General features: G+C 37.6%; 1 protein-coding gene across 1 annotated transcript in view; it reads left to right on the top strand.

Annotated features, from left to right (window-relative positions):
• LOC126976321 (nodal modulator 1) overlaps window positions 1-25,039 on the top strand; it is a 31,559-nt gene that overhangs the window by 1,733 nt on the left and 4,787 nt on the right. The window contains exons 5-15 of the mRNA XM_050824603.1: window positions 773-941; window positions 1,283-1,477; window positions 5,162-5,243; window positions 6,065-6,270; window positions 6,362-6,705; window positions 12,087-12,263; window positions 13,876-14,056; window positions 15,094-15,293; window positions 18,025-18,215; window positions 19,457-19,600; window positions 19,739-19,844. Of these exons, the coding sequence (XP_050680560.1) occupies window positions 773-941; window positions 1,283-1,477; window positions 5,162-5,243; window positions 6,065-6,270; window positions 6,362-6,705; window positions 12,087-12,263; window positions 13,876-14,056; window positions 15,094-15,293; window positions 18,025-18,215; window positions 19,457-19,600; window positions 19,739-19,844 (1,995 nt within the window). The remainder of the gene's footprint in view (window positions 1-772; window positions 942-1,282; window positions 1,478-5,161; window positions 5,244-6,064; window positions 6,271-6,361; window positions 6,706-12,086; window positions 12,264-13,875; window positions 14,057-15,093; window positions 15,294-18,024; window positions 18,216-19,456; window positions 19,601-19,738; window positions 19,845-25,039) is intronic.

A 25,039-nucleotide genomic window follows, 5' to 3' on the forward strand; every position in this document is an offset into this window, starting at 1 on the left:
GGATGAATGAGTGGACTGTTTTTGTCATAGAAATTTAGAAACTGTGGAATGGTGGAATTTCTTTAATTCTTTATTACACTTTTTAAATTGTTCTGTTGAATTCTGTATTGTGTGAAATGCTTCTCAGATCCCAAGTGATACACTTAAACTTAAATGGATTACTTAGATGATAAAAATGCTTCTGAATGAACTTGCTCTAACTCTTTCTTAATAAAAAATTTTGTTATAATTTTCTAGAATAATATAATTATTATTTTTACAAACTACATCATTATGTAGCTCTTATTATTACAAGAAATTTACTAATAAAAATGATCAAATATAATTTCAATGAATAAAGATATTTTGACTTTGACTTAGACTATAATATGATTAATGCTGTCCAATGCTGTTAGGTAGTCAATAAAACCCACATATATTATTAGTATTTTGAATTCCTTGCAGCTTTCCTGCAACTGTTCTTGTGTGTGAATGTGGTCTGTTGTGGAGAAGCCTGAATAAAGGCAGGTTGCCTGCTTGATGGTTTGTGCTTGGTCCTCTTGGTTGTTAGTATTGTGGATATAATTAGTTTATAAATGCTATGAAGCATGTTAATTGTTCTGTACTTGCCAACATTTTGAGGGTTACCTTTTTTGTGGAATAAAATTATACCTGATGAGCACCATTGCACAGTTATGTTTTCTGTCTCCAGCACCAACTTAAAGAGGTGTATTTAGAACTTCTAATCCTTATTTTATGGTAAAAAATTTAAAATTTTATATATATTTTTCAGGTGACAGGATTCAACATAATGGGAACAGTACTAGAATCCAAAGGTGGCAGCTCCATGGCAGGTGTCCAAGTGGCCCTGAGTGGTCAGGCTGTAGCGACAACTGATTCAGCTGGGAAGTTTACTATTAATGCTCTTAAACCTGGGGTCTACAATGTAGCATTCCGACATGGTAATAAGATTAGCAATTGGGTGTTGTTCCTGAAAAATGTTCCAAGCCACATTCATCACATTTTAAGGAATTTGTGTTTAAAGTTTAATCAATATTAGTTGGGGTTAGTAGGGTTGGACTACTAAGTCATGATGTCATTTAAAGGGAGACAGTAGGGCTGCCATTTTTTGTCAGTCCATTAATATGAATCACATGAACAGTTTTGTGTTCTTAACTCAATTTCGACATGATTGTGGCTTGGAACGTTTTTCTGGAATACATCCAATTGTTGATAAAGTGATTATTTATATAACAGTGTATAAAAAGCAATAAGTTTAAAAAAAAATATTTGTATGTTTCAGAGCGCTGCGAGTGGGATGAGTTTGAGTTATCATTATCACCGAGTGGGCTAGTGGTTGGTGCTGGTGCAGCAGGGCTGCAGGTTGAGGTGTCTCGCTGGCGAGTCTGTGGCGCTGTATCGCCGCCGGCCCCGCGTCGCGTCACCCTCGTGGCTGACTCCAACAAGCACCCCTTCCACGTTACAGCTGCCACTGACGGTAAGCATCATGCTACTGAGCTGTGTAATAAAGCAACTGATGTATTTAAGCATTTTAAGTTTAATTATTTAATCTTTCCTTTTACTATAGAAAGTTACACTTTTTAAAAATATTTTTCCTATTATTGTACGCAAAGTTCGATTTCCCACATGCATTTGCGTTCGCAAAGTACCACTTTCCCACACGTTGACACGAGCGTGCGGGAATGTAGCTGAGCGTGCGGGAATGTTTGAAAATAATTATAGTGGTCGAACTTTGCGCAACTTAATAGGAAAAATAGTATACGATACTCTTGCGGACGTAGGTCATCCTCGACGTAGAACGACCTACTTTGCTCACTTGTATCGTAATGAACATTTTCGCATGCAATGCAGTTCCTTAAGTGAAGGGATTAATATTATGAATGATATCTCTTTTGCAAAAACAGGCATCCATATAAGATATAACTATAAACTAAGTAGAAGTGAAAAGAAAAAATGAATTAAGAGCTTAGTATATTATGGACCATGGAGTGTTGCTTACATAATTTTGGGCATGCTAGCGTGTTCATCTCTTACTGTTTGTTGCGGCATACATTGACAATCAGTGCTACTAACATTCTTTAGCCGTGATGATCTTGCGAGGCAAATGGACTGATCCCATGTGTCACTTGAACATACGAGGCATGTTCTATAGTATTTAGCAACCGGCGCGACCGTTAACCTCCATAACAATTGAGTAATTGATGACAGCGAATTGATACTTGTGATGCTCTACTACTTCCGTCATCGGTATCATTTCAGTGTACCAGTTTCGGTGAAGACTAATTATCTATATTCCAACGAATTTATTAAATCAATTAAGCAAATCGTCTCGAAATTGATTCCTTTAGAATTCTTTTTGATGTTATTTCTAATATACTAGATACTACTAATGCTTCGGAAACAAATGGCGCTCTGAGAGAGAAGAAGCGGTGCAAAAAACTCTCCCAGCATTCTTTTTTTTGCGCTCTTTTTAATGAAATATTCAATATTGTATTGTAATATTTTATAGCAATAGCAATATTTTGCTATAAAATAATTATTATCTAGTCCCAGGCTGTCGGATCACTTAGATATTCAGCTGTGGAGTAGTAGGATTAACAGCGGAGCCATTTTTAATAAAACATTTAAATTTGTTTATAGATAAAGCCTGAACAGTGGCTGGGACTTTATTATAAAAGTATATACATTTACCCTTAAAGCTATTATGTATGTTATGAAGCCTACTAGAATTAGTAACAAGCAATCCCTTATTTCTAGTTTTATAATAACGAAAGTCTCTATTAAGAGCGAAAAGGTGACGATTTTGTGAACGTATTTCTTCCAAAACCATGACAGTACTCCATAAGCTTGAAAATGCCTCTGCACACCTTTCGCCTCGTACTTGTAATATTCGCCGACATCGGCCTTAATGTAACAAGGATAACAAGACCTTATCCTGGCCATCTTGAGTCCATGACTCACAATTATTTCTTATAGCTAATAAGAAATATTAACTCATAGACTATAAACTAGTTATAAGAAATAAGTACCTACTACACAATAATACGGATCATGCGAACTAACAATTAGCCACCGAAATTGAAATGAAGTCTACAGAATACGCGCGAGTTGAATTCAGTCGGGTCCTAAGGCAAAGAGCGGGAGCATTCCCCCTCTTTCCACGCCTCACCCCGCGCGCCTGCCGTGTTACTGGGATCCTTCTAATACTTCTACAAATACTACGGTTCCAATTTTTTGACATGTTTATCTTCATTTCTTTATCTAAATTATTGCAGTTTCAAAAACTCGATTACGAAAAAAAATCTCAATAGATTTATTTTTTTGAAAAATAGGCTTTTTTATATGAATTGTTTTATGTTATCATAAAACTATGATAGCTAAACACAAAACTTATTTTATTGGATAGTTTATAAATTTTCCTCGTGGGCTTTATCAATACGCTTTGTGAATTATTTTATATTAATTTTTTTCGTAATAAACCAAACGCGACGCCTTGGTTGCATGCTCGCAACTGGATTTCAAAAATGATCCCAAATTCGTTATCTGCACCCTCGAGAACCTCGGATACGATACCCATATTGTTGAAATCATAATTTTGCGTGGCGACCATCTTGGTTTTCAAAAATTATCCCAAATTCGTTCTCTGCACCCTCGAAAACCTCGGAAACGATACCCATAATGTTGGAATCATAATTTTGCGCGGCGGCCATCTCGGTATTCAAAAATGATACCAAATTCGTTCTCTTTAAACTCGAGAACCTCGGATACGTTACCCATATTGATGAAATCATAATTTTGCGCGGGGGCCATCTTGGATTTCAAAAATGATCCCAAATTCGTTCTCTGCACTCTCGAGAGCCTCGGATTCGATATCCAAATTGTTGAAATCATAATTTTGCGCGGAGGCCATCTTGGAAATCAAAAATGATCCAAAATTCGTCCTCTGGATCCTCGAGAACCTCGGAATCGATAACCAAATTGTTGAAATCATAATTTTGCGCGGCAGCCATCTTGGATTAAAAAAAACCTGCATGATACAAGGCTAGTAGAGAAGATGTTCTACTTACTAGGGCCGCGCGCTACACCGGCTCGATACAAGGCTAGTACGGAAGCCCGAGAGTAAGAAATAGTCTCCCTCAATCTGTGTCAATCGCTCTCTCCCTTGAACAAAAACCTCCTCCTCTTCTTGAACAAAAACGTCTCAAATTTCCGTGATGCTCTATTCCGTTTCATTTGTAAAAATTTTACCCTCATGCGTCTAAAGAAGTTTCATTTCAAAATGCATAAAAATATCACAGCATTTCGTACTCTTGCCCAACAGAAAGTTTTATAAAATATTACACGGTCGTTCCGGGATGGGGTCGTTGACCCGCATCGCTCGGCTCGTGTCTCAGCCATGCCCGCGTCGAACGTATATCTAACGCTATAGATATATACGTTCGAGCGCTTTTTGCCTAAAGTGTTGGGAAAACCTCGCCTTAAATTATGACCGATCCGAGTCCCTCAGGTTCCGTTTTTTAAATAAAACGAGTTTTTATTCATCGCCAAGCACGAGGAAAATGTTTTAGACATGTGTGTTGAAGAAAGGCAGAACAAGAATTTGAGATTTAATTATTAGGTTAAAATGGTAAACTTAAGGCATTGTTTAAATTTATCGACACACTCATGATTATCGTCATCAATTCTAATAAGGTCACAGCACTATCGTATTCCTGAACTCTACATACAACTCGCGCGTTATCTGTATGTAATTCAAGTTCTGTAACTACATTATAATGGGGAGCTGGTTTGCATGTAGTAACCATTGCTTCTATAGTAATTGGTAGTTAATAAAGAGCAATTAAGAAGAGCCAATACATGAAGTGTTATAAATCTGCAGATAGAGAGAAAATTTATTTATCTACTATTTATCCATTTACTTAAAATACCATGTTTCAGATCACTAAATATAAAACAATCAATAAAAAACGTCTAAACCTTATGTGCAGTCGGCAGAAACTTGTGCACCACATAGTTAAAAAAATATTTTCTTTAGAAAGCAACTTCATTTAAAAATTTTGAATTTGGAACATATGATTGAGATAAAAGAAATAAAATCCTCTAGATTCACCAAAATTAATTGATAATATTGATATATTATTATGTTGTTATTATTAAATAGGGAAATGGTGCTTGTATCTACCTCCTGGTCCATATTCTGCATATGTTGAGGTGACTGATCAAGAAAAAAGGGATGGATTGCAGTAAGTAATAAAATCAACTTAAAATTAATATAATTTGGCTGTTCAATTATATATACTAGTAATATAATAGTATATAGTTCAATTATATATAATAGTAATATAATGCGAAAACTGTAAATGGTTAATAGATGTATATTTTTTGTAACCTATTTATGTCATGTACCTAATACTGTTTGTTTTCCTAATAAAATAAAATAAATAAATAATATAAGATAAATATCACTGGCAAGACAAAAAAGAAAGAAATTCCCAGACCTATAGTTAGAAAAATCAGGATAAGATAGAACAATAAATAGAGGAGACCACCAAAATTTAGATTGGTAAAATTTAGTTTGAATACAAGGAAATCAATCACTTGAGTAAGTATTAAGAAAAACACTTAATACTACATAACAAGTTACCGTTTTTTGAATTCTTTGAATAATTATTATTTTGGAGTCAATATTACGCTTAAAATAAAGAAATTTTAATAATCTAGATGTGTAGCGTTGTGGTTGGTCAAGGAACTTTGTTCTACATACAAAACGGCGGAATGAGTTTCCTTGCGTGGTGTTTCATATATGTGAGTACCTTCATAAAAAGGGCGGACAGTCAGTAAAAGGCTAGCAATTCTGCTGATGCTGCAAAACAGTATGGCGGCCTTGATCAAGTACCCACATACGCTCAGTTATGTTCGTCTCTCTTATAAAATACAATTGGTAGAAAACTATCAATACGTTTCTTTATTTTCTTGTAGATGTTTGTTTTGCTTAAGGTTAATTTGGATAAGAATAAAAATAAGGTAAAACCTATAAAACGTATAGTGTAGACATAACTTTTAGGTACTACCCGGAGCGGCAACGCGTGACAGTGGGCGGGTCGACTGGGGAGGTGCGATTCTCCCAGTTGCGCGCGCGCGTCTCCGGGCGCGTGGTCATACCGCAGCACCTGCGCGAGTACGCCGCGGACGTGGCCGTGCGGCTGCGGCCGCTCGCCCCCGACGGCGAGTACGCGAGCGACGCCGGCGCGCTCGCGGTCACGCCCGACGGTACGACTAAACATTCGAATGTGAATTATCGAACTTTTGGTGAAATTCGTCGCGTTGCCGTTTTAATAATAATAATATTCTGAATTCGTAGCGGAAGGCAACTACCAGTTCAAGGACGTGCCCCCCGGCAGCTTCGAGGTGTCGGTGAGCGGGGAGCGGCTGTGCTGGAGCGAGAGCGCGCACAACATCGGGGTGGCGACGGAGACGCACGCGACGCCCGAGCTGCGCGCGGTCGGGCTGCGCCTGCGCGTGTGGTCGTCGCACGCCACGCAGCTGGAGTACCGCAGCGCGGCCGGCGGCGGCCGGTGGGCGGCGCCCGCGGGCGACAGCGTGCAGTGTGCGCCGCGCGCCGCGACCTACACGCTCACGCCGCGCGGCTGTCACCGCATGCGGCCCGACCACCTCACTGTCGCCTTCAGCCCGAACGAAGTTGCGGTCAGTTATGTCTTGTGTTTACTTTTTTTCGGCTAGACCTATCGAGACCTATTTTTTGACCAACTTACTGCTAACTGCAACTTAGTGAAATAACTGATGAGCGAATGGGCCGCTCGGTGTCATTATACGTGGCTGGCCATGAACAATGTTACAATTAAAATTAGACATTACATTTGAATTTGGAATCTGCCATTTTTATATGATTGCTCATTGAGTTTTCTCATTTTGGCGCCAATACATTGCACAATATTTTGCGATATTAAAATGGAGTGGGGTGATAAAGAAAACCGAATTGCTGTGATTGCATTACACAAAATAGATATGAAGCCAAATGCAATTTTTAAAACTCTCAATACGCTTGGTATTAGTAAAATGTTTGTATTACAGGCTATTAATAGATACAATGAGATCTTCTCTGTTTGTGACAGAAAAATATCTGGCCGTCCATGTAGTGTTCGTACGAAAAAGGTGGTCAAAGCATGGTGGCAAATAATAGTCAGTTTTATAGAGTGTGGCTTGCTCTAATCGCCATGATTATTTGGAGTTCCTAAAACAATCCGTACGATTGGCAGTGAAGAACTTTCTCATTGAAAGAGTGCGTGCTTGTATTGATAACTGACCTCAACATTTAAAGGACTGTATTGCAGCCAAAGGATACAACTTCAAATAAACTTTTCATATTTAAAATTGTTTTATACTTATGTATTAAACTAACACACTGTAAAAGTATTCAATGTTATTTGCAATAAAATTTTTATTTTTTTTATTATTTATTGACGTAGGCGTTACTTTGCCGAAATCCATAATTATCCAAATGTTTTCAAATCAAATCATTTTTATTTGCAAGATAAGGTAATAATGTGTTGTTGACTTATAATTAACAGGTGCTCTTATCCTAACCCATAAGGCATGCAAACTTATAGAGGAATACATAGTTCACTTTTTAATTTCTGTAACAATTATAATATACTGTACTATACTAAAAAAAGATATACATCCCAAGCAAACTTAAATTAACATCAATCACACAATAGTTATTATTTCATAGGCTTATTCATTTTAATTTATAATATAATGTCATTAGCTAGCAGTTAATTTTTATTATTTAGTATTTTATCAGCAAGAAAGTATTTTAATGAGTAGTATGCTTTTTTTATTAAGTAAAATTTGAGTGACTTTTTAAAGTAGAATATATTTTAACGCTTAATATTGTCAGGTAACTTATTGTAAATTGTTGGTCCCATGCAAAAGGTGCTGTTTCGATACAACTCTGTTCTGGACTTCGAAGCTCGTAATTTATTGTCGTTTCGTTTCGAAATTAGGGTTTCATATTTATTGATATTATTCTTCACCATATCTGCTACTTTACAAATATATATTATTGGCATGCTAAGAATATTTAATTTAATAAAGTGAGGTTTACATGATTCGGTTGCTTTTAGTGAGCAGACAGATCTAATACATTTCTTTTGAGCTTTGAATACTTCATAAATCCCTGGAGCATTACCCCAGAATAGTATCCCATATCTCAGAGTGCTGTCTACATACGCATGATATGCTGCTAACACCGCAGTCATATTATCAACTACTTTCTGCAGCATATGTAGAGCAAATGTGAACCTATTTAGTTTTTTAATGAGATTATCAATGTGTGTTCTCCATGACAGATTGTGGTCAAGACAAATGCCCAAGAATTTTGTGGAATTCTCTTCATTAAACGCTTTACCGTCATAATTTATATTTAATCCATAAGATTGTGTGTTTTTGTAAGCAAATTTTGTCATGCATGTTTTATTTAGATTGATTTTTAGATTATTATAATTTAACCACTCTATTAGTTCGTTAAGCGAATTGTTTATGTAATTTTCATATGTTAATGGCTTGTTGTCAATAAATATGGCAGTCTGCGTCTGCAAATAGGACCATTGGATCCTTAATAGTTTGAGGAAGGTCATTTATATAAATAAGAAAAAGCAGTGGTCCTAGAATACTGCCTTGGGGCACGCCAAATGTTGTTTCCCGGGGGTCTGATATATATTTCATTTTGGTTTTAGTTATAAGATTTATTTTAGTTATTTCTGTTGATTGTTGTCTACCAGATAAATATGATTTAATTAAATTAAGAGCATTGTTTCTTATGCCATACGTTTCTAATTTTGTTAAGTTTGATCAGTATTAAATGGTCGACATAGTCAAAAGCTCTGGTCATGTCCATAAATATTGCTGTCACTCTCACATGACCGTTTCCAAAAAGTTATAAATTGCTTCATTGATAGACTTATTTTTCCTAAAGCCTACTTGCTCCTTAGTCAAAATATTAAATGTTTCAAAGTAGGAATACATGTTTTTGTGTATAATTTTTTCAAAAACTTTTGATAAGATTGGAATCAAGGCGATAGGCCTGTAAAATTGCATATCCAGTTTGTCTTCTTTTTTAAAAATAGGTTTTATTATCGTAAGTTTCATTTTATCTGGGTATATACCATATTCGATACACTGATTCATCATGTAACTTAATACTGGGGCTATTATGGTAGCGACATATTTTATTACTGTTGTATTTAGATCATCGTATCCGTTCTGTTCTCGACGCCTGAGTTATCTTGAAGGACAGGACCTATCCATCATCTGGCTGCGTGTAGACTGCGATGACCATCCGCGAATCTACGCATGCCTGTATAGGTCCCATAGCGGTAACGGACTGACCGGCTCCTCGAACAAATCCAAATGGCTACAGATTCCGTGTTGGAGCAGACCCCCACTGCAGAGATCGTGTTTCTTGGCGATTTTAACGCCCACCACGTACCACCGATCATGCAGGGAGATCTATTCACGACTTCGCCTTAGCATATGGTCTGACGCAACTGGTTATTACGCCAACTCGAATCCCAGATGTGGAAGATCATACACCTTCACTGTGTTGCTTGTAACTTCTGTTGACCTCACATCCGGACGGCTACCTAGTTTCCGTTGACCCTCCTCTGGGATCGTCGGACCACTGTCTGATCCCGAGCACCGTGCCGATCACGCGCCTAACACGGCCTCGATTCTTAGGCTGTCGCCGCGTGTGGCACTATAGGTCAGCAGAGTGGGACGAGATGCGGTGCTTTTTTGCATCCTACCCGTGGGAGGCAGATCTGATTTTCGCTGGGATATCCAGATGCCGTTGCTGACGCTGTTGCTGATGTGGTACTGCAAGGTATGGAACTCTTCATTTCATCCTCCTCTGTTCCTATCGGTGGCAGGTCCCAACCAAAGTTTGACCGCTCCTGTAAAATGGCCTCTCACCGAAAGCAGGAGTGCTATCAGGCTTGGGTCAATGCGGTGGTATCTAAGGATGTGAATTCCAGCGAACTTAAAAAACACTTCAATCATGCCTTCAGGTCCTTCAAAAGGGTTATTGCTGATGCGAAGTCGAAGCACATTAGCAGAATTGGCGAGAGACTTGCACGCCTTCCCTCGGGAACTCGTGCGTTCTGGTCGCTCGGCAAGGCTGTCCAAGGAAACTTCTGCCAGCCAGCCATTCCGCCACTGCACAGGGATGATGACTCGCTGGCCCATGACGCGAAAGAGAAAGCTGATCTCCTGGGCTCCCTCTTCGCGTCCAACTCGACTCTGGATGACCAAGGTGCACCACCACCGCATATTCGGCGGTGCGAGTCATACACGCCGGAGGTAAAAATCCGGCATGGCGCCGTGCTTAAGGCGCTTCTCACCTTGTACATTTACAAATCGAGCTGGCCCGATGGCATTCCCCCGATAGTCCTGCGGACATGTGCTCCGGGACTGGCGCCGGTCCTAACCCGTCTTTTCCGGCTCTCCTACTCATCAGGCGTAGTCCCGAAATTATGGAAGGCGGCTTTAGTGCACCCGATCCCTAAGAAAGGTGTACGCTCAGATCCGTCCAACAACCGCCCCATTGCCATTACCTCCATTTTCTCCAAAGTAATGGAGTCGATCATCAACCGCCAGCTCTTGGGATACCTAGAGGGGCACCAGCTGATCAGCGACTGCCAGTACGGTTTCCGTCAGGGTCGCTCAGCTGGTGATCTTCTTGCATACCTCACCCATAAATGGGCATAAGCGGTTGAGTCGAAGGGAGAGGCGTTGGCGGTGAGTTTGGACATAGCGAAGGCCTTATAGTGAAACTGCCATCCTTTGGGCTTCCCGAGAAGTTGTGCAAATGGGTCACTAGCTTTTTGGCTGATCGGAGCATCAAGGTTGTTATCAACGGTGCATGCTCCGACTTAAAACCCATAAACGCTGGTGTCCCGCAAGGCTGCGTGCTATCCCCTACGCTGTTTCTTCTGCATATCAATGATATGCTGCAAATCAGCTATATTCATTGCTATGCGGACGACAGCACAGGGTATGCTTCCTACACCGGCCGTGCCAACATGTCCCGGGATAGCGTCGACGAGAACCGGAACAAACTTGTGTCTGAAATCGAGACTATGCTTTGCAAAGTCTCGGAATGCCTTGTTGCCCTCTTGTTGCCTTAGGCCGGCAACGCATTTCTTGACACACCTGTTGTTGCGGATGTCCATGGGCGGTTGCCTCACCTCTCCCCATCCCGTGAGCCTCTAGCCCGTTTGCCCCCTCTCATATAAAAACAAAGTGGCTTTTGTTTTATTAGAGGAATTTTTTATTATATAGTTATTTTGAGACCTCTGTGTAAGTTTTATAATTGATTTAAATCTTTTGGAATAAGCCTTTAATTTAATTATATCTGATTTACATTTAGTTAATCTTGACGTCCACAAAAGCTTCCTTTTAATTTTAGAACAAGTTCTTATACCTCTGGAAAGCCATCTATGTCGTTTTGTAGAGGATATTTTTATTTTTACAATAGGGAAACATAAATTATTATAGAATAGTAATATCAAGTCTAAAAAAATATTGTATGCCAAATTTGGGTCATCAACAGAGAACACCTCTTGAAAGGATAAGCTTTTGAGGCAGTCATAATATTTATTCATATTTTCAATCGAATATTGCCGTTTATGAATGTACCAGTGGCTTAGAAGAACGCTTCTCTTAGTTGGAACTTGGACAACCTGCGCAGAATGGTCAGATATGGCTAGTTCATATACCGAACTAGTGCAGCCACGTTTTAAGTTTTCTTTAGATTTAGTTGATTCCGCCAATATTTGTATTTAAACAATTCGACACGTGTTTCGCCTCTACACAAGGCATTCTCAGGAGATGTTAACTCTTTGTTTCAGTTTTTATGGCAAGACTACATGGCAAGGTACATTACCTATTTCAAGCACTGGTCTCTATGTTTAAATACCGATATTAACAACAAATGTATAATGTGATTGTGAGAGAAAATAAATATATTTTGAATTAAGATGTGAACACGTCATACAATATTTCAGTCAGCGCGGTTCAAGGCGGTGGCCCACGCGGCGACCGTCCGCGTCCTGTCCCCGGAGCCCGGCGCCGACATCTCGCTGCAGCTGACGTCAGACGCGGGCTCGCACACGCTGCGCTTGGCCACGCCCACCCGCGGCGACACCGGCTATGTGTACGAACACACCTTGTATCTGGCTGAGGTAACATTATTTTTACTTCATTTTTAATTCAGTAATGTTACCCGCATTGGTTTGACATTAATTATACTATGTCAGCATAATTCTAATCTGAATGATAAGGGCCAGTGAGCTGCCTACTTTGAATTATAATAAAAACCTCCTTGGTGTAAAATTTAAAACAAACGTTTTTTTCATAAGCTAGCATAAACATTCTATTAATACAAATGTACAACATTTATTTGTCTTTCAACTGTTATTCGATTAGAATTTATGATCACAGATGGGTAGAGTCGTAGTTGAAGTCTAAACCGATTCGCATCAAACTACCAAGAATTTAGCGGCAATTGTTGTGATGTTAGTATACCCTAAGTACTGACTCGTTTGTATCAGATCGATAATTTTATTTTTTTAAATGTCATATTATGACCGATAGGAGCTCTCCTAAATATATGATACAATATCACTTATTGAAACTCAAAAACTACCACCCGTTCGAAAAAGTATTCCCCTCGGATCTGAGGGCGCTAGAAACTCTTTATAATATTTTATTACTACAAGAAGTAAATACATATCACTTCATGGTTCAATTCAGTACTGGTTAGTTGACGAGATTTTTAATTTGTTTCCCTACTAGAATCTTTTCTTAGATTTTATTAATTAAGTTTTTATTAATATTTTTATAAATTGTTTATAACTTTTGTTAATAATTGCGAGCAGAATTGAATTTCTGTCTTCCGGTTGTTATCTTGATTCCGAATCGAATGATATCTCATGCATATTTTTCTGATTTCCAAAAGAAAGTTAAGAGAAATATGATTTATAATCCCTGAAGAGGCGGTAAATGTATGCTAAGAGGCAATTCAAGGTTTTATACTTCAGAAACAATACCACCATTTGGTATTGTTTCTGGAGGAAAGTTTCTTTGGAGACTGTTGAGTCCCGCCAGAGTTCTACATTGAACGCATAAAATGACATTTCTGTGAGATGATAGAAATTTGTGTTTAACGTAGGTAAATACTTCGATTTAATTAATATATAAATAATTGAAACACGTCGTGTGATATACAGGTGTGTAAGATACACACACACACACAAAGTCGTGACCTATAAAACACTAGCCTTCAGCTTGCGCTTGTTTTGACTGCTCGTTTGCAGTAGCCTACTTTCCACCATACAAGGGTGGAAAGTACCTACAATGTACATTATTATTTAAAAATAAAATCAGTTCCAAACGGAAATTTTATATTTTAATAATTTTTCTTTGACGTTGCAGGCTATTTTTTTATCGATTCATTCACATTCACCTTCAGTTGACATTATTTGTAAATCTGACTCTCTCTTTTTGGGGTCGGTCCCACATTTCTGCGGATGATCTGCCTCCACCGGATTTTTTCCAGTGTGTCTCTATCAACCGTGGAGAATTTGGATGACCAGTCTGTAATTTGGACAGTCCATCTCGTTGGAGAGCCCCCGCGGGATGTATTTGCCGTCGGTATTTGTGTAACTTCAAATATTTTTTTGGACAAAATAAATTCAAAAGCAAGACAGGCGCCGCGATCGAGCCGCATTCGATACCAGCCGCTTCGTGTCAATTAGTAATTGAGTCGTAAGTTGAGCCCCGCTGGTGTTCCAGGGCGAGGCGGTGGCGGTGTCGGCGTGGTCCCCGCAGCTCGTGGTGCGGCCGGCGGCGGGTCGCGTGCTGGGCGCCGCCCACTGCCAGCCCGAGGCGCTCACGCTCCGAGCGGCGCGCGGCGTGCTGCTGGCGGGCCGCGTCACGCCGCCCGTGGCCGGCGTGACCGTCACGCTGACCTCAGGTAACACTCGCCCTGGCCAGTAGCTGCGTACCCCAACGGTAACCGATGGAACATCACTTGTCTTATTTTTAATGAAAATTATGGACGAGACGAGCAAGACGTACAGCTGATGGTTCCCTGCCCTGCCCATTACAATGCAATGCCGCTCAGGATTCTTGGAAAACCCAAAAATTTTGGACGGAACTACAATCGCGCTCGTCACCTTGAGACATAAGATGTTAAGTCCAATTTGCCCAGTAATTTCACTACTTACGGCGCCCTTCCGAGCGAAACACAGTAATGCTTCCACATTCTGCTTCACGACAGAAATAGACGCCGTTGAGGTACCCATAATCTAGCCGGCATCCTGTGCAAAGGAGGAGCCACCCACTTGTCTTCTTAAAGACTACCTCCAAACTTTATATCTTTCCTGACACTTTCTAAGTTAAGGGCGATCAGAAGGATCTTCGCATGACAATTACCTTTTAGTGTAGTCTCTGACTAAATATAGCTTTAGATAAAGTAATAGTATCAGAAATGTTTCAAATAGTGAAAAATATAATAAATGAAACTACGAAATGATAGATTTTTACATAATGTTAGTTCACGTCGGCACTAATTTCGACATGATGTCAATCATATATCGTTTAAAATAGCCTGTTTCAATTTTCTATTAAATATATTATATTGAATCTCAATATTTCTATCAGAACTGAAGTATTTATTAGCATCCTTTCATTTCTCATTCTTTATTAATACAGTCATCATGTCTAATGAGTTTAATTAAACTTTATTTTAAGTCAGTTTTTACATAGAGAAGTATAATATTATGCTTTTACAACTAAGTTGATAATGTAACAATGTACGTAATTGGGACGAAACTTATTCAAGAATATAAGAATAATAAAAAGAAAATCTCATTTTGATGCCCATTCATTCGGAGTAATATTTGGCAAAGTTGTTTTTATATCTAAATAACACACACAGGTCGACATCACAAATACCGATGTGATGACGTAGCGTCGACTCTTGATAAATTAGTAACGTGATACTTTCAGACGAGCTAACACTGAGTCAGGAGACGGGCCCGGACGGCACGTACCGGTTCGGGCCGCTGGAGCAGGGCCGGCAGTACCGCGTACGGGCCGAGAAGACCTCGTACGAGTTCAGCGAGCCCGACGACAACGGAGACATCGTGGCCAGCAAGCTGGCCGAGATCCTCGTGGAGCTGCAGGACGAGCGGGCCGCGCCGCTCGAGGTGGGTGACTCACGGAGACGTACTGTAGGCCGATTCACGTATATTCTAACGATCCAAAAATCGTTGTAGTTCAGAACTCGTCCTATTGAAACTTGGTCCAAAATTGGTATTCACGTACTGAATCGATAGGACGACAACTCAATAGGACTGAAACTCAGCGACTCATCGTCGACTTGCGACAGGACATTGCCAGTCTAATTCTACTATTCCTTTTATTTTCTACCTTATTCTTTTAAATATGTTTATTAGGATATCAGTTTTTTGCTCAGTTACTATTACTCAACCTAACAATATTTGAAGCCGTAGAGTAGTAAAAAGGTAAGGTATAATTATTTTTGTACAGAAATTAGTAGGCAGGAAAATGAAAAGTCGTACCCAAATATTGTATAATAAAAAAAACCTCCGTACATCAAAATCAAACTGGATTTTCGCCAGTGTATGTTACTCTTTCTCGTCTCGTTTTGTTCGATTAAGCAAAATGAGCTGGAAGAAGATTGTAACCGTGTGTCAGCTTGAATTGCTAACTGAGCTATTTTAGTTTTTTCATAAAAGCTGTAATAATTACAATATTTAATAAATAATTAAGTAGGTATTCAATTAGTTCAATAACATAGGTAAAGGTAAAGAAATACCTTCTCTTTATTCTATCTCTTCCATACTGAGTAAGAGGAAAATAAATATATAATTTTGAATAACTCAACATCATTGAGTTCCTTAATCACCTGTCACACTGCTCTAGACATTGTAGGTTGAGATACTGAGTTGAAATTACTCTGACCAACAATGGTTTGATAAGATCCTGTAGCATAAAATGCTAGTGCTATTAATACCTATAATGTAAAAAAGCACATGATTTTATAATTTATTTAATTAAAGTCTTAAATATAGTAAACTAGCTGACCCGGCGAACATTGTTCCGCCTTAGAGGCAATAAATGAGCAGATTTTGGATTTAATTCATTTCAATATTTTAATAGGATTATAAATATAAGGAAATAAAAAAAAAACAAGGTAGTTAATGATTCTTTATTGGCTCTTTCTGTATTTTGGTGCATCGGTTGCACTCTTCAGTGAAGCACCTTGTGATAGACGACAGTTTTATTATCATGCGCAAGAGCAAATAACGCAGATGGTTTACCATCCCGTGAACATGCCACATATAATTAATTGAACATGAAAAATGAATTTTCTAGATTCAGACAAAAAAAATATTTCAAGGATTGGCCTTAAGATTTGAATGGTCAAGGCGAATGCGAGACGGATCGGAAATTAAAGATTTGCGGGCCTCCTCGAGAGGATAATCCAATCCGATGGTGAATCTGTCCTTATATCTACAATATCAAAAGCAAAGTCTGTATTACTGATTTGTTAACACTTTTTTTTAGAATTAGCACACAGAACACATAGGAATAAGTATAGTACCAGGTATGTTATTCTTCTACTGTATTGTGTGTATATAAATAAATAAATACCTTGAATGTCGATTAAATCCTCGTTCTTAGATAATGCCTGCCCCAAATGAAGTCATTTGGAATCAAACATTGTATTTTTGAGTGTTTGCTAGAAAATGTCGTGATTCCGGTAGTTTCCCACTAAGTCAGCACAATCCTGGCTCCGGATAATACTCGCAAACAAAGTCCATGGGCCCAATGCGAAAGCTAGTATGCAAGCAGTAATAAGTACTGCAATCGTATCGAAACGCTGCTCGATTCAAATCAGTACTTCATAAATTTCTTCTTGTGCGTCGAAAATTATCTAGTTGTTGATCTCTGAGGTTTTACTGGATGATTTCGTATTGCCAGCCGATCTGTTAAACTTGAATAACATGACATGCACTGTCAGTTGTATTTTATTCCTCATGTAGCGTGAAACTAACAAAAAACTTAATTGAATTCTTTCTATTTTCGAGATGTCATGACAATGTCAATCCATACAAAATGTATCAGTAAATATTTTTTTTTATAATAATATTTTTTCGTGATTTTTTTTTGATATTTTATTTCTTATTATCCTATTCCAGACTAAGAGAAATCCAAAAATGAAACAACAGAAACATTGGTCCAGCCGTTCTTGAGTTATAAATGGTGTAACTAACACGACTTTGTTTTATATGATATATAGATATCTAGTCAGATAAGTAGGTATTTACTAAGTTCTTTATTGGTAACTACCAATCTAAATAGGAAACTAAGGATAGTATTGGAATAAAATTAATTAATTTACCTTATCATTAACGGAGAGAATATCACTCCTACGCTCTCATGGAATTAGAGGAACGAGGTCTTCAATAAGACCAAGGACTAAATCCTTGGTAAAGCGAAATGTTTTCACGTACTCCGTATCTATCATTTCGAAAGCAAAATATTTGTTGATCCTCATATTATTTCGGCGTAGACGTTTTCTTCCCTTTCGGAAAGACCCAAAAGTAGGCAGGACAAGCTGATATTCATGTTTACGAAAAAACTTTCAACAGCCAACAACTGCAAATTACTAACTTCAGTTCAGCGACCTCTCAGACGTTCGATTTGACATTAAATCGTTGGTAACCGATTGTGAAAATATAGGTGAATACAACTGACACAACGATTGAAGTCCGTCTAGCCGACGTGAATACGCTTTAGCGATTTTTGGATCGTTTCTCGAACGTGCGATTTAAATGACGTGAATACGAATCGTAGGTGAACGACTGATGTCGCTCATGTATTGCGCCGCTAACCGGTGAGTGTGCACAGGGCGCGCTGGTGTCGGTGTCGGGCGGGCTGTACCGACGCAACGTGGCCAGTGGTCCGGCCGGGCGCCTGCAGTTCGCGGCGCTGTCGCCGGCCCAGTACTACGTGAAGGCCAACATGAAGGAGTACCGCTTCACGCCGCCGCACCACATAGTGGACATCCTGGACGGAACCACTCACAATCTCACATTCAGGTACACGTTATATGTTATCTTATGGATCACTACTATCGAGGCTATCTTGCAAAACAAGATTTGTGACGCGGTATGTATTGAATTACCGCCTTTTGCATTGGTAAAGTAACCGGAAGAAAGTATTGAAAAAAAGAGTGTTTGTATTTATGTACACGCGTTAGTAGTTATACTTCTTTGGCGTATGGAAAATTAAATCAAATTTTAAGAAATAGTTAAGATCAAAGATAGTATAAACACTAAGCGTTTAAAGTTAATGTAAACAAGTATAGATTTTTTTTTTTTATTTATACATAAAATTTGTTAATATACAAGAATTAAAACAAAACGAAAAAAAGTTTTTTTTTAGATAATAATAATATAATAATTTTAATTAACGATGTAAATAAATTATACATACCGATAATTAACCTCAACTCTATAACTCAAAACAGTTTAATCAAATCGGTTTTATCACTAATATTAAATATATATACATATACTAATAAATTATTAGTAAATACTATCACCGTTGTATATGAAATTGATTTAATAAAAACACTAAAATAATATTTATTAATTCACACTGTTTAATTGTACTGTTACGAAACACGTTTTCTAAATATAAAAATACTAGCATATACAATTTGAACATAGTTATCAATTTTCATGCCACCTAGAACTAACTTCACGATGTAGAATTCAGGTGTCGGTGTACGTGCGCATCGTAACAATTCACTCTAGTCATTTCATCGCGCCAAAAGAAGTATAACTTCAATAAGGAAATAATGATTATACTCTCATCATTACTAAATGTGTGCAGTTGAGGGATCCCACCAGGAATAAAGTTTCTCTCGTTTAACTCCGAATGTAAATTGATGAATATGTTGATGGTTTATATTTTAAATTTTCCTCTTTTGAGAAATGAAAATTTTGTTTCCTTTTGTTATAGCAAAACGTTTCTCTCTTTCTCACACATATACTCTGCCTTTTTGTAAATTTTAGTTTTTAATTCTATAATTATTTTAAATATAAATGTTGTGAGGTGGAATAGCGCTTTTCCCTTAAGTAATTGTATCTGCCATTTCACCTTCACTGTATTGTAAGCTGCGCAATAGAACTTCAGATAACTTATTAAGTTGAGTTCGGCTGTTTAAAGTTCTTAGCAATATTTTATGATACCAACATTCTGTATAAATGGTGTGTTATGTAAAAGACTGACTAGGTAAGACATAAATGTATTTTTTTTTAAATATGTCCGGCAGGGGCACCCGCGTGGCGTGGTCGGCGTGGGGTCACGCCTGGCAGGTGGGCGGGGCCCCGGTGGGCGGCCTGCCGCTGCGCGCTCGCTCGCTGTCGCCGCGCTGCGCCGCGCAGGACGCTACCTCCACCACCGACGGATACTTCAAGTTAATATATTTTCTCATTTCCGTTTAAAAATTAATTTCAAGATTACACAAGCATTTTGTCCTCGATATGGTTATGTTTTAAATATTGCAAATTAAATTTGGTACATCCTCATCACTCTGTCTGTTCCTTGTGGCCAGGATTCGCGGGCTGGTGCCGGAGTGCCAGTACGTGCTGGAGCTGCGGGACACGGCCGGCACGGACCTGGCCAGAGCCTACCTCGTCAAGGGGCCCGACGTGGTGCAGGTGGGCGCGACCGCTATGTTTATATGGTCTTCCATATAATATAAACAATTATAACAAGTTACATACATTGATCATTTTAGAAATTTCGCAATTGCCATGTCTATAGATGTGCAACTTTAATGGATTCATCTAGATTCTAGAGAGTATACAACTCGGCGGGACTAGTCGAGTTAGTAATGTCCGGGCAGTTATTGAAATAAATAATCAGTAGGACTGCTTTGATCTCATACATTCTTTTTTATATATTAATAATTCATTTAAAATACTATTTGTATTTTAAATAATTTCTATTATTTTAAACGATTTCCTTCACGTCTGAGAATTTGAACCCGCGCCTTCAGAGATGACATCTCTGGCGCTCTAATTTAATGGGTAATGGGTTAGTACAAAACGCCGCAAGCATTTTCAACACTTTTTCAAAACAATAGATATAATATGCACTGAAAAAATATAAAAATACATGCGTGTGTTTATCTATACCTATAATAAAACTGTAAAGATCAAATTTCTGCACAAAGAAAAATTAACCAAAACCAAGTCAGGGGATGTAAAAGAGATATAGAACAAATCCCGATTTTTTGTTTCTCTGTCTGTTTGTACGGGCTAATCTCTGAAACTATTGGACGGATTTACTTGAAATTATGCATGATGATACCTTATATCCCCGGACAACATCTTAGATACTTTTCATCCCGGAAAATTAAAGAGTTCCCGTGGGACAATTAAAAGCCTAAATTTACTTATATAGCGTAGTATACAACATCTTATGCACATAATTTGATAAAATTTGGCATATTAACATCTTATTTTGCCAGTCAACATCATAGATACTTTTCATCCCAGCAAATTAAAGAGTTCCCGTCGGACAGTTAAAAACCTCTACTTACTTATATAGCGTAGTACACAACAACTTATGCACATAATTTAATAAAATTTGGCATGTTGATAGTACCTTATATTGCCGGTCAACAACTTAGACACTTTACATCCAAGAAAATTAAAGGGTTCCCGTTTGTTTGTTATAAACTACAGTAACTTATACAGCGTAGTACACACCAACTTATGCACCTAATTTAGTATAATCTACCATGTTGATACCTTAAATTGATGGTCAGCACTTTGAAATACTTTTCATCCCAGAAAATTAAAGAGATACCGTGGGATAGCTAAAAAACCAAAGTAGCTTATATTGCTTAGTGCACAATAACTTATGCACATAATCTAATAAAATTTGGCATTTTTATTATTATATTGCCGGTCAACATCTTGGATACCTGTCATCCTGGAAAATTAGCGAGTTCCTGTGCGAAATATAAAAAACTATAGTTTATTATATAGCCTAGTACACGACAACTGATGCATCTAATTTACTAAAATTTGACATGTTAATTATTATATCGCCGGTCAACATCTTGGATACCTTTCATCCTGAAAAATTAACGAGTTCCCGTGGGAAATAAAATAACTATAGTTTCTTATATATCTTAGTATACAACAACGTATGCTCCTAATTTAGTAAATTTTGTCAAGTTGATACCTTATGTTGCCGGTATAACAATGTATGTTATAAAATTTAAAAATACCATAAAAGTGACAATCCCGTCATTCATATTAAATCAATTGTGTGTGACTGACGTCATTTCCACCTGAGACAAAGAGTGAGAATAACAAGTCTTTTGGTCAGACTTAATAAATAGGTACATCGATACATACTAAACTTAATCTTACAACCCTGTGAAAATCTCAGCCCTACCTTCTGGCTTTCTAAAGAAGAATGTACTCATATTTTAACTTTCGTATTTATAATAATAAATACGAAAGTTTGTAAGCATGTATGGAAATCTCAGCCCTACCTTCTGGCTTTCCAAAGAAGTATCTACTAATATTATAAATACGAAATTTTGTAAGAATGTATGGATGTCTCGATCTATGGACCTGTGAAAATCTCAGCCCTATTTTCTGGCTTTCCAAAGAAGTATCATTTAATGTTATAAATACGAAAGTTTGTAAGAATGTATGGATGCCTGGATGTATGGACCTGTAAAAGCTAAGCCCTACCTTCTGGCTATCCAAAGATAATTCTTTGTAGTAGTAGATAATTCTACTAATATTATAAATACGAAAGTTTGTAAGAATGTATGGATATCTGGATGTATGGATGTATGTTTGTTGCGCTTTCACACGAAATCTACCAAATGGATTTTATTGAAACTTTACAATAATATAGCTTATCAGAATAACACTATCTGTACATTATTGGAACAAATATTTGAATAGTTATGACGATGACGATAATCCACCGAGTGCGCGATATTATGGTGCGGTCCGGTGGCAGGCGACGGGCGGGCTTGTGGGCGACCGGAGGGCTGCGGGTGGAGGGGTTACTAATTTTGAACGCCTGCAGTTCCTATTAATTTGCATTTTCAATGACTATCAACAAATCGCAGGGTCAAACCTTTAAAGAAGCAGCCATACATGTGGGCATGCCATGTTTTTCCTACGGCCAACCCTACGTGACTTGCTCACGCCTTTTTAATCGCAAAATCTGCATGTTTATGCTGACTGAAATAAATCGTTCAACATAATTTAGGAGCACATAAGAATATATTGCAGTAACTACCTATAGCTTTTGCATTATTATCAAGCATCATATACATACATCCGTACCTATCTATCCTTACAAACTATAGCGTTTATAATACCTATTGCTGAAATAATCATAAAATTTTAGTACAAATTAACATACATTATACAATATAGTTGTTCGAACACTTATATCTGGAGAATGGCTGAACTGATTTTTAATTTGTGGACTTGCCTCCGAACCGAATCGCAGAATAATATAAAATCATTGAAAAATTGACGAAAAAAGAAAATACTTTCATTCATTTAAAATCATTATCACAATTTTCTAGAGGGTAATCATTTTTTATGGAAAAGGCGGACTAAAGAGCGTACAGGCCACCAGATGTTAAGTGTTCACCGCCGGCCAAATTCTCATGCATGCCAGAGGAAACACAAGAGCATTGCCGGCCGTTATCTCTAGATCTATTAAACCGAATTTGAAAATTCTGTTACCAATAGAAAATAAAATTATTGTGAATGTCACATGTACTATAAATTAACCCAAAAAATTAAAATACTTTTTCATAGTAGTTGTATTTGTAAAAATATGTCGGAGAAAAACCTTCGAACACTAAAAATAAATTATATGGCAAAATAACGTTTGCCGGGTCAGCTAGTCTTTAATATAATCTTTTTGAAGAATAGCACTAGTAAAGTGTAAATGAATAAAATGTTTTGAAGAATTATAGGCCCATATCACTTCTGAGCCATGTATATAAGCTGTTTTCTAGGGTACTCACGAATCGTCTCGTGACAGGCTTGACGACTTCCAGCTTCCCGAACAAGCCCGATTTCGAAAAGGCTTTGGCACCATAGACCACATACATACGTTGCGGCATGTTTTAACCAGTCACTATGTTTGGTGTTCGTGGACTATGAGAAAGCCTTTGATTCGATCAAGATATGGGCGGTGCTTCTGTCTCAGGTGCCACGTTTTTGTATGGAAACGCCACCATGTCAGTCCGTCTCCAGAATCAGATCTCGAAGCCTATCCGACTGCAGTAGGGAGTCAGACAAGGCGCTGTCATATCGCCCAAGCTGTTCACCGCTGCCGTCTGTTCGCAGACCTAGCTTTCCAAGTAGTTAGGCTCAAAATGAACATGGACAAGACGAAGATCATGTCAAATGTCCATGTCGCACCTACTCCCATAACAATTGGGAACTGTACTGTCGAAAATGTCGACAAGTACGTCTACCTCGGACAAACAATCCAGATAGGCAGGTCCAATTACGCGAAAGAGGTCACACGTCGAATCCAACTCGGATGGTCAGCGCGCGGGAAGCTCCGTAAAATCTTCTCGTCCCAAATACCACAGTGTCTGAAGACAGAAAGGTTTACAACTAATATTCCTGGCCAGTATTTATCGGTTGTCTAACAGCAAGAGACTATCTAGACTTATAAATTATCTAAGTGTGCAACATCAACTTATTGTCAACTAATAATAAAACTAATATTTAAATATTATTATTTTATTTTGTAAGTTACATGTTTGGTTACAGAAATGAAATGAAATTTATTTATTGCGTCGAATACAGTATACATAACAGATTTTAAATTTATTGTAGTGTCTTCTATTCGGCTAATTTAAATTAGCATGTAAAAGTTTACTTAAAATTTAAAAAATCCTTAACACTATAAAATTTTTGTCGATTAACCATTTAAACAGGAGTCCAGTAAATCGTTTCTGTGGTAAGATTTTTATTTCTAGAGGTAGATGATTAAATAATTTTATACACATTGCGTAGCTACTCTTTAGGTATAATGTTGTTCTGAGACAGTAGCCATAAACCAGTCTATCCTGGTGGATAATGGTCAATTCAATTGCCCTTTTAAATAAATGATTATTTTGTTTTACAAATTTACACGCTTGAAATATATACAAAATAGCATGCCATCAATATATATTTATGAAGTAGCAGATATGGTGAAGAATAATATCAATAAATATGAAACCCTAATTTCGAAACGAAACGACAATAAATTACGAGCTTCGAAGTCCAGAACAGAGTTGTATCGAAACAGCACCTTTTGCATGGGACCAACAATTTACAATAAGTTACCTGACACTACTAAGCATGAAAATATATTCTACTTTAAAAAGTCACTCAAATCTTACTTAATAAAAAAAGCAGACTTCTCATTAAAAGATTTTCTTGACGATAAAATAGTAAATAATAAAATTAACTTCGACTGAACTTAATATCACTGTGTAGCTAGTGACATATAATTTAAAATGAATAAGCCTATGAAATAATAACTATTGTATGATTGATGTTAATTTAAGTTTGCTTGGGATGTATATCTTTTTTAGTATAGTACAGTATATTATAATTGTTACAGAAATTAAAACATGAACTGACTTTGTATTCCACTATAAGTTTGCATGCTTATGGGTTAGGATAAGAGCACCTGTTAATTATAAACCAACATCTTATTATTATCTTATCTTGCAAGTAAAGATGATTTGATTGATTTGATTTGATACATATTGGACAATGTCAAAATATTTAAGTTTTTAAATAATATGACACGGTCAACATGAATAGGTTCCCCAGATGAGAAGACCGTA

This window comes from Leptidea sinapis, chromosome 40, assembly GCF_905404315.1.
Source record: "Leptidea sinapis chromosome 40, ilLepSina1.1, whole genome shotgun sequence".
Lineage (NCBI taxonomy): Eukaryota > Metazoa > Arthropoda > Insecta > Lepidoptera > Pieridae > Leptidea > Leptidea sinapis.